The 10,710-nt window shown below is 46.2% G+C and overlaps 1 protein-coding gene and 1 pseudogene across 1 annotated transcript; both read left to right on the top strand.

Annotated features, from left to right (window-relative positions):
• The first annotated feature begins 3,246 nt into the window (after positions 1 to 3,246).
• On the top strand, positions 3,247 to 6,269 carry LOC109477355 (endoglycoceramidase-like). The gene is made up of 4 exons (XM_019778564.1): positions 3,247 to 3,413; positions 3,989 to 4,099; positions 4,305 to 4,539; positions 5,172 to 6,269. The coding sequence occupies exons 2-4, from the start codon at positions 4,002 to 4,004 to the stop codon at positions 6,177 to 6,179; spliced, it is 1,341 nt and encodes a 446-aa protein (XP_019634123.1). The 5' UTR covers positions 3,247 to 3,413; positions 3,989 to 4,001; the 3' UTR covers positions 6,180 to 6,269.
• A 1,022-nt stretch (positions 6,270 to 7,291) lies between these two features.
• Positions 7,292 to 10,710, top strand: part of LOC109477790 — a 51,314-nt pseudogene continuing 47,895 nt past the window's right edge.

Below are 10,710 nucleotides of genomic sequence, written 5' to 3'. Positions count from 1 at the left end.
AGAGATTGGGTGGCACTGTCAAGACCAGTACATTCAAAGTGGGTCCAACTGCTACAGTCACTACAACCCACGAATTCATCACCTTCCACTTCCTGCTTGTTACACACGACACATTTTGTGACTGTTTCTTCACACAGTACGATCTGGGGGCGGTCGGTTTTGTTCGTGATGACTTTCTCTTGGTAGTCGCACTTTTCAGCAATGTCTGACAAGACCATATCTTGCAGTATGTTGTAGTGGGAAACTAGCCATAAGATGTAGCCCGTGCCCTGTATGAGAAGCTTGCATGTGTCGTAGATAGTGATGTGCAGGGAACCGATCTCGGTTCCAAGCCGTAGATCGGCGTCGGTGAACGTAGTACTAAACTGGACACCGTTGGTTCCTCTGTCAGTGCCTTTAACTCCATAGTAAGCCTCACACACGACCTTCCATGATGAGACAGAATCCTCAGGAATGTGTACTGTCAGACAGGAAGTGTTGTGGGTTACGGAGTAACGTTCTAGGTCACGTAGGTAGTCTGGAGTTTTGTGCCGATGGTTCTCGAGGTAGGAGAGAAAGTCGATGCTCACCTTTTTGAACTGGTCACCGGTCTTGGAAAACTTGTAAGTTCTCCTCTCAGCGGGCTTCAGCTTCTTCACAAACTCGCGTTCCTGGTGATACTCCTGGATGAACGTGGTGTATGATCCAAGCGCGTCGGAGTATGTCGCCGATTCCGTTAGCTGCAGCGTGTCCAGGGCTCCATTGTTCTCCTGTAGGGAGTGGGACGCGGCGGTCGCCATCTTGGACGCTTGTTGTGCTCTCGACGATGTGTCAAACTAACAAGTAACGAAAACTAGACGAAAACTACGGAATACGTGCTAAAACGTTCTGAACTAGATCAGAAGTACTTTATAAACAGAATAGGCTCAAAGTTCAAACTCAATTGGACCTCTGAAGGCCAAAAAAATTACATTGTTTGGGAGCTCAGAAGTCGCGCGTCCTTTCCAAAAGTCACGTGACTTGAAGATAACATTCGTCCAAGACTGCTGATAATCTACTGCTGGGTGTTTTGGTACCTGTATTTGCTGAAGTCACGGTGTGAAGTCCTCACTACGATGTCTTGAAGCACAGTAGCTCACCTGAAGAAAGCAGAGTCCCACCTGGCCGCAGGTGGGCGACAACCGGAAATCCCCAGGTGTAAACAGGTACTACCTGTGACCTGTTGTCCCGCGCAGGGGCTTCTGGGAAGGGGGATTCCCCTGGACGATTCCATGTCGGTCAGAGGGGGAGACGAAGTTAATGAAACTGGCCAACCTTCCACCCAAATAAAACCTCTGCTTGCAGAATAAGTCAGTTCTACAATACTGTGTGGTCAGACTAGCAGACACTAATCGAAATCGAGAGGAATAGACCATATCCACTAACTTCACGGCCGGCCTAAAAAAATGGGACTACCTTTACCTGTTACCTCTTACAGTACTTAACATCGCCCACGCCGTCTTAAGAAAGGGGAACGGAAACTCGCCCACCTGCTGGCGGAGAGTTTCTATCGATATTCCTCTTTTACACCTGTTAAGTAAACTCCTATTTCAATGATGTCATCTTTGGTCACATTGAGTTGGCCTGATACTGCAAAGTAACAGCTTGAAAACCATGCTACGGGATGAGACGATTCCATCCCTTGAACCAAAACATTTTTTGTAAAGTAGACATAACACCTGATCAAAACAGGTTGGTTGGTGACCACTCTACCTTTCATCAGTGACAGCACTGGAGGCCCTCTGAAACGTCTGACCTTTTCCAAAATCATATCTAGTTGCTTGAGTCCATAATATTTTGTTTTCATTGTAAAGTAAACGTTACTAATGCTAATACACCTTAGTCTATAAAGGAAAACGAAATTTATCACAGATAACTGCTTCATTACACCCCGGGGGGTGGCAAAATAGAACAGTTTGACAATTCTGACAACTTTCCTTAAAAAACAGTTCAACCACCTGTTTCCTAACAATGGTACAGTCCAGTAATGGCGGAACATTAACCGTGACGTCATTTTTGTCATCAACGATTTAGAAATGCCTACTAAACTTTATAACTTCTTAAACTTGGCTTCTAGAAAATTTAAAAAGGTACTAAAACATTTTCTTTAATGTTAGACTTAGAGTTTGTGCCTGGAGTTGAAATCCCCTATAAATGTTTGGAATAGTCCGAGCATGTCAAAGGTCAACATGTGAACAACAGTCATATGACTGATCCGACCAGTGTAAAACAGACGTTTGTGGCCGTTTCGGGAAAAAAACAAGTCTTTATTTTCAGGAATAGACGCACGAAAAGCAGCCTTACAGGTCTAGGTAAGTTTGCTAGGTTAAATTTCTGTCCAGTACTGTTTTTTCGCTTCCAAATCGGACAGTTTTTGAGGCGAGCTTGGAGAAAATTCCGCCCCCTCCCCCTTGTAACATCCGGTTTCATCGAGCGAGGGAAGGAAGAAAGTGGAAGAAGAAGTGACTGTTGTCGTTACGTGTTTCACAATCTCTTTTGAAAAACATAACATATATCTTTACAGATATTGTCTTGTACTTTCCGTTGTGTTTGAGTTGTAGAACGAGCTGTGATATGTGTATTTGTGTACATCATGTTGCTGTATTATGTAAGTGTGGAAAAATGCATGGCAACTGGCTGTACACATGTATAAACTTTGAAGCGTCGAACCTACTCACTTTGGGCACCTTGTAGATGGGAGGTCCCTTTTTTGAGGAGAACCCCACATTGAACCTGAGGTTTAAGATCTCACTGCCCTTATGAAAAGAGAAAGGGATAGTAGGGATCCTTCCTGGTGTGAGTGGATCTAACCTTATCAGTTAGATGACACTTATTCTGTACTTCCTGTGCAAAACTGCAGTGTTGTGCCTAAAGGTAGTTTACTGGTTATGCAAAACAATCAGTAGGGACATAAGATAGCTTTAAGGAATGTTTAAAGTTAGATGTTCAAAGGTTATTAATTAGGTGTAACAAGTTGATCAGGGTAATGCAGCCAACTGCTGCCGCGCCGCGTGCCTGCGAAGCTGGTGTGTTACACCCAAGGGTGGTTATACCAGCTATACAGATACAGAAGCTGGTGTGTTACGCCAAAGGGCGGTTATACCGGCTATACAGATACAGAAGCTGGTGTGTTACGCCGAAAGGAGATTATACTGGCTATACAGATACAGATTCAAATACAAAACAAACAAACAAATGTGGTTGAATGTATATCATTACAGAAGCATGTCTGTAACGCGGGAACTCCTTGCGCTGTGGTGCGTCGTGTTTGTCAGCGCGTGTTTCGCCTCGCTCTCCCGTATCCACGTCCACCCCAACAACCACTGGCTCCTGGACCGCTCCGGCCGCGTCCGCATCTTTCACGGCATCAACGCCATCCAGAAGGGGTTTCCATGGTAATGATATATTTATGGAATTTTATGACACGATGTGCAATGTATATTATTAAATGTTTGTCGGAGGAAAACATATTGTTTTTACTCAGTTTCTTCCTCCTCTTCTGTTCCAAACACTAACCTCTGACCTGGTCAATGACATGATTTGTTGACGTCTGTCACCATGGTGACTGGTGTTGGCTTACACAATGTTGCAATTTCATGGTCTGCTCTGCTCCTATCACATACTAGTATACTAGTAGTATACTAGTATGTATACTAGTAGTACATATATGTGAATGTGTTTGAGTAAAAATTAACAGAGCACACCATATGCGAAGGTTAACATTATGCATTTACTTTGCAAATGTTACTTCTCTAGTTACTTAATATTACCTCTGCCCTAGAGGAAGCTATGTTCTTAGTGCCATAGTCTGTGTTGGTGTCATTGAATCAATTATATACTGTATTCCTTGTTTTCATCCATTCATTCTCCTGTTCAGGTACGCAGCTCCACTGCTGAACCAGTCCCAGGTATCCTGTAGTACCAACAGGGGTTGCTAGGTGGTGCTTTAATCTCTTTATCTCCTGTTCAGGTACCCAGCTCCGATGCTGAACCAGTCCAGACTGGATGAGCTGCAGAGTTGGGGGTTCAATGCTGTCAGACTGGGGATGATGTGGGCAGGAGCTGAACCACAGGAGGGGAGGTTTGTTTGTTTATTTTGGTCTTCTGATAAAGTATTTTAGCTCAAGAGTGCATTTGTGCTGGTACAATTTATAAAAGTAGGTTTATAGATGTGAGGTTCAATGCAAAAAAATGGGTGCTGTGCTGTCAAAAAGTCAACTTTTTATCAATTTTTTCCTTGAAATTGTGAATTTTTCATTTGTTTCTCCACTCCTCCCTCCCACCAGGTACAACCATACCTACATGTCCACCATGCATAACATCACTGCCGAGCTGAGCAGACGCGGTATCTACACCATTCTAGACATGCACCAGGACGGGCTAAACTCACTGTACGACGGAGTCCCGCCGTGGCTCGTGGCGAGTTTCCCGCCGCCGGAACACCCTTACCCCTGGCCGCTGAAAAACATCACGTCTTGGGACCAGGCGTACTTAACACAGCAGTGCAGCCACAACTTCCAGGTTTGCTCTGATTTGATTAGATTTGATTTATTGAAATTGCAACAGTGCAACAGTGCAATGTCCCGCACATAGAAACGAATACTGGACAGACAATACAATTTTCACTTGAGTCTAGCGGGGAAAGTCATGTTAGGTGCTCTGTTTTGTTTTGTTTTGTTTGAAGATTTGTCATTCATTCCTTTAAATTCTTTAGTATATGGAGCCTACCACCAGGATTTTGAAAACCCCAGACCTAGAGGAAGACCCCCAAAAGATGGCGGGACCAAATAGTTAGTGATACTACATGGTCCCTCAAGATTGCAGAACAAAATTTAAAGGCTAAGGACCGTGCTGCCTGGAGGAAAAATGAAAAGCAGCAATGGCCAATTCTGGCCTAAGCATTTAGGCAGGTTAATTCCAGGGGAGAACCGGATAACCCAACATTCATATCTACAAGAAAAATGCTCACTTTACATTGCAAAATACAGTTATATGTACTCAATCTTATCTTGTCCTCGCGAACAAAGATCAGGAAGGTTTTTCACGCTGGCATGACCTCTGGTGGCTGAATAGGCCGATAGTACTCAATATACTAAATGAAACATATGCTGTAGTATGCACGCAGAGTCTTTATATTTCCCTCTCCCTTCCAGTGTCTTTACGACAACTACAAGGGCGCTGCGGACAAGATGGCCAGGTTTTGGAAGTTCGTCGCGACGGAGTTCAGGACCCAGACTTCGGTGCTGGGATACGAGCTTCTGAACGAACCCTGGGTCGGTGATTGGACCGCGGACCCCGAACTGTTCCTCCCAGGGCATGCTGGGAAGACTAACGTCTCTCCTCTGCACGATCGCGTAACCCGATCCGTCCGGACGGCGGACGACGAAACGCTGGTTTTCTACGAGCCGGTGACTTGGGGGTACATCTTCGCGGAAGATGGCGCGCTGGGGTCGGGTTTTGCCCACGTGCCGGGCGGGTCCGCGTACCGAAACCGCAGCGTCCTGTCCTACCACTACTACTGCTGGCTCTTCCAGGAGGGACAGCCGTACCCGCCGTACAGGAAAATCTTCTGCGACGAAATCCTCGGGCCCAAGCTGTTCTCGGCCGTACAGGAAGACTTGAAGACGCTCGGTGGGGGGTCTTTTCTGACGGAGTTTGGCCTGTGCAGGCCGAACGCGAGTGATCCGAGCTTCTCCGACACGGTGGAGTGCAGGTTCGTGTTGGAGAAAGCGGACAGCTTGCTGCAGTCGTGGACGTACTGGGACGCGTCCCCGGGAAGCAGTGTGTTGTGGGACGCCACCGGCCGCGCCATCCCAGAACGCGTCAGCATGTTCGCCCGACCGTACACGCGCGCAGTGGCGGGGGTTCCCACGGCGATGACCTTCGACCTCAACACCCGCCATTTTGAACTGACCTTCGCCTCGAATCCCGCCATCGAGGACCCTACGGAGATTTTTGTACCCAGGCTTCATTACGCGGAAGGGTACACGGTAATGAGCTCTGCAGAGCTGGAATGTGAAGTAGATAAGAAGGATCACAGCCTTCTCTATGTCAGGCCTAAACAGACCAATGACGTGAGAACGTTTCCGACTGTCACCGTCGTGCCTTCTTCTCACGTCAACAGCATCTCAGGAAACATCTGTCTCAAGGTCAACTGGTAGAAACGACCTTGCTCAAGGTCACCTGGTAGAAACGACTTTGGACACAACCCGCTCAGGAATTGTTATGAAGCAAGTTTAAACTGTAATTTCCAGCACAACAAATTGGACTCAAACAAATTTTTGACTGTACAACTCCAGTTTTTGTCAAGGAATGAGCAATCCACCACTTCCTTGACAAAGACTGGAGTTGTACAGTCGAAAATTTGGGTGAGTCTAATTTGTTGTGCTGGAAATTACAGTTTAAACTTGCTTCATAATGATTTCTACCAACACAGATGAACTTTCAAGATAAGCTCAGGAATTGGTTGGTTTATTAAGATGCCCTGTAGCCCCATGAGGGACTAATCTTCCAGGGCTCAGCATCAGACAACATATGTACATGAAACATGTATTACATGCTAGAGTTGTTCTTAAAATATTGTTTGCCTGTATTTGGAAGATTTTAATATTTATCAAAGAATCAAGAACCAAGATGTACAACTTTGTAATGATGATGTGTATATATGAGAAAAATTATTATTAAGAAGGCTGTACATTTTATGATATTAATGATGAAGTGCTGTAAAGAATCGAATGTAGAATATTTTTTCATCTTAAGATTGATGATAATGTAACTAATTCCAGGGGATATGATTATGATACAGAAAATTGAATGTTCCTTGAAACGTGAAGTTTTGCAAGGAATTGTTGAAATACAGAGCTTTTACTCACAGAATAACTTTTGTTTACCTTTTATCTTTGAAGATGTCCACTGTATAAAAGTCTCGTAAAATGCTCACAAGCAGACATTGAAAGTGTTTCTTTATCAACAATGAACATAGTTGTAAAACTAAGTCAGTGCTTGAGTGCCCCATCTGATATCCACATATGGTTTACCCCCTGCCTTATGCTCCCCCCCCATTTGATAACCAAAATGGTTAATCCCTTGCCCTAGCACCCCATCTGATAACCACAATGGTAAACTGCCAGTGTCTTAGCCAACCCCCCAACTCACCCACCCACTATTCGATAACCACAACGGTTAACGTTGCCCTGCCTTACACCTGTCGGCTCCATGGTTGTGCTTCTAACACTCAGGTCATCTTTAGTCACACCTGAGCTGGAGAGGAGCCAAACGTCCGCAAGGTCGTTCAGTGTCAGGTGTCACTCAGAGCCATTCAAGGTGTGACGCAGGTGTTTTAGTTTTAAATTACTTCCTCCAAGATGGCGAGTGTGTTACTGCTCGCTGCCTTCCTTCTGTGCAGCAGTTTCCCTGTCGGCGCCCAGGACACCAGGACCTACTGTCCCGGGTCCTGCCTGCGGGGGTATGTAGACAAGGGCTGCTGTGCCTACACCTATGTGGTTCCGCCCGGGTCCCGTACAGGGGGCTGTGCACCGCCGGTCCAGCTCGCCGAGACCAAGGAGGAAACGGGCAGCATGAAAAATCAAGTGGATCGTCTTTTGTCTCTGGTGGAAACCTTGCTGAGCCAGCAGTCCAACCTCACACTGGAGCTACAAGATCAGAAAATCAGTCACCAAGCCCAGATAGATGGTCTGGCCCAGAAGCTGTGCGAAGAAAAAGCCAAAAGTGCACAGCTGGAACAGAACCTGACACAAGAGCCGCAAGAACAAGAGACCAGGGTACAGAACCTGACACGGGACCTACAAGAACAAGAAAACCGCCTGACAGAGAAGGTACAAGAACAAGAGGCTCGTCTCCAAGCCCAGGTACAGAACCTATCTGATGAACTGTCGGAGGAACGAGCCAGGAGTGCACAGCTGGAACAGAACCTGACACAAGCATGGCTTCAACAGGAGGCAAAGGTTACTGGCCTGCTGGACGGTTTTTCTGCCCAACTGTCGGAGGAGAGAGACAAGAACAGGGAACTGGCCCTAAACTTGACCCAAGCACTGATCCAACTGGACAACATGACATCAACCAAGGTAGGTGACAAACGGTTTAGGTCTCATCCCTCAATCCATGATGCTCTGATAGTTTCACAGCATTTTTTCCTAACCTAAAGTTGACTTTCCCTCTTTGCATTAGAACACAATACCCTGGGAATGTTTATCTTGATAATCTAAGCCGAAAACGAGAACAAAGAGTTTACAAAAGCAATTGTTTCGTAGCCAATAACTTGTATAGTGCATAACAGAGAATATTTGGAGTTGAAATGTAGCCTAGTCCAAGCAGCATTTGAATTGAATAAGTTCACTCTCGGTCAAATATGGAACTATTCACTATTCATGAATCTCACCTTTCATTGACAACAATCGCCATGCCTGCCTTGTAACACAGTAGCTGGCCCAGCGGTGAAAACGATACTATTAATGACTTTTGTTTATTATGGACTGATCCATGAACAGCACCTGTGGCAAGACAATTTGATGGGTAGTTGTTAAGCACAACTGTCCAACAACATAACATCGCACATTAAGGTTCGCAGTAAGATTCACGGTCAAAATCAGATCTATACTGAACACACAACAATCCCCGAGCATACGTAAAGCATACCTGCCCGACAAAACCGTATTCCTTGAGATTCACAATGGTTCAATATCAGAATTCAGTATCAGGTATCTCACATGCACTGAGCCCTCAACAATCCCCTGGTATACGGTTGCCTACTAACACCACCATCACACCACAAAGCTCTGCAGAAGTCTAATGACCTTGGGCTACCTTCGATCAACAACTGTGGTCACGTGGCTGAAGTAGTGGGTCATTCATACTGCACAAGGCCGCAGAAACAAACTAACTCTTGTCGAATCGATTGCTTACTGCATCACAACAAAGTCATAGTAACATATAGCTTTTCTCACCCTGCCTGTCAGTGCCCCTGTGAGAGACCAGGCGAAAACGTCTCCCCAACCATGACGACATCCCCCACACAGCCAGTATCCACGACTATGGTCTCAGCAAGTGCAGAGACTGCGTCAAATTATCCAGTGGTCTCGAGAAGTAAGGTCATGAGTCCTGCTGAACCAGGGTCAACTTCTCACGGCGCTGCAAATACGGCTACTGAAGTAACTATTGCTGCACCGTCATCTTTCACAACCGAATCTACAAGCTCTGGAACGGGTAAGAAACTCCAGTATTACAGCTGGAGGCTCCATTTGATCCACTTTATATTCATAGATTGATGTAGACTGTACTTATGATTTAGCAGTTACAACTTTCAGTCGAATCATAATAGAAATCAAGGGCTACTCTGTAACTTTAGGTAGTCGCTGATGTAGTTGACCTGCTGCTTTGACGAACATCATACGGAAGTTTACAAATATTTTTAGATTATCTCTGAAAATCTAACAAATTTAACGGTTAACCTTTGCAGGTTTCCAGGTCCGTCTTGCGGGCGGCCCCACCCCGCTTGCAGGCCGAGTGGAGGTGCGGAACGGGACCGGCCCGTGGGGTTCCGTCTGTGATGACCGGTGGGACCTGCAGGACGCGCGCGTTGTCTGCAGGCAGCTCGGCTTCGGGACGGCCCTGGAGGCGAAACTGGCGGGCCATTTTGGGGAGGGTTCCGGGAGCGTCTGGCTGGACGAGGTGGCCTGTGGAGGGGACGAGACGAACCTGGGAGACTGTCCTGCTGAGCCCTGGGGACGGAATGACTGTTCACAAAAGGAGGACGCAGGGGTCGTCTGTGGAGGTACATGCTAACTCTTGTCCCCAAGAAGCCTTTTTGGAACTGCAGGCACCGGTTTTGTTTAATACTTTGAAAGAGAATAACTAAAGAAAGGCTTGACATATTCCTGTTTTTTTTGTTTCAAGGTAGCTTGTGTTGATTGGAAGCTAGGTAAAGGTGGCAGAGAGCTTTAGGTGTTATTAAAGACTGGTATACTTTGAACAACTTGTGTTATTTGGGTAGACATGATCATCAGCCTACATAATATATGCAAATTAAGACCTTGTTCGCATAGTGATGAAGTAGTGGAAGCTTCCTGCCCGATGTGGTACAGGAGGAACTAAGGTCTAAGGTAAGGTCGCATATTAATTCATCAATTTCAACATCACTAATAGTTTGGGGTCGTTTAACTAGTTTCAATAGTATTTCAGAAACCAACAGTTTAAAACGTTAATTTCTGTGTGTGTACAAGGTAAGATGGCTGTCCGGTTGGCTGGCGGTCACGTGCCCTGGGAAGGACGAGTGGAGATCCGTCCGGGAGACAAGTCGGAGTGGCGTGCCGTGTGCAACACCAGCTGGACCGAGGCAGAGACTCGTGTCGTGTGCAGAACGCTGAGGTATACCGGAGGCGTGAGTTCAGCTCCTACAGACATCCCTACAGGTACAGGCCGGACCTGGCTGGGTCACCTCACCTGCAGTGGGACTGAGCCTGACATCGCGTCCTGCTCATTTGGCTGGGACTCCTCCGGCTGCCGAGGACATGGGCAGAACGTACAGGTCGTCTGCACAGGTTGGTGCTCACAAGTTTCCTATTCACTTGCAGAACCCAGCAACCCTAGCCTAGAACTAAACCAAACAAAAAAAGATAAATTTATCGCATTCTATTAGATCTCTACATCTCAATCTCTACATCTCTATCTCTGCAT

This window comes from Branchiostoma belcheri, unplaced genomic scaffold (assembly GCF_001625305.1).
Source record: "Branchiostoma belcheri isolate BF01 breed outbred unplaced genomic scaffold, Haploidv18h27 scaffold105, whole genome shotgun sequence".
In the NCBI taxonomy this organism is placed as follows: domain Eukaryota; kingdom Metazoa; phylum Chordata; class Leptocardii; order Amphioxiformes; family Branchiostomatidae; genus Branchiostoma; species Branchiostoma belcheri.
Note: the sequence above shows the minus strand (reverse complement) of the source record. Positions and strands in the feature narration are given on the sequence as shown.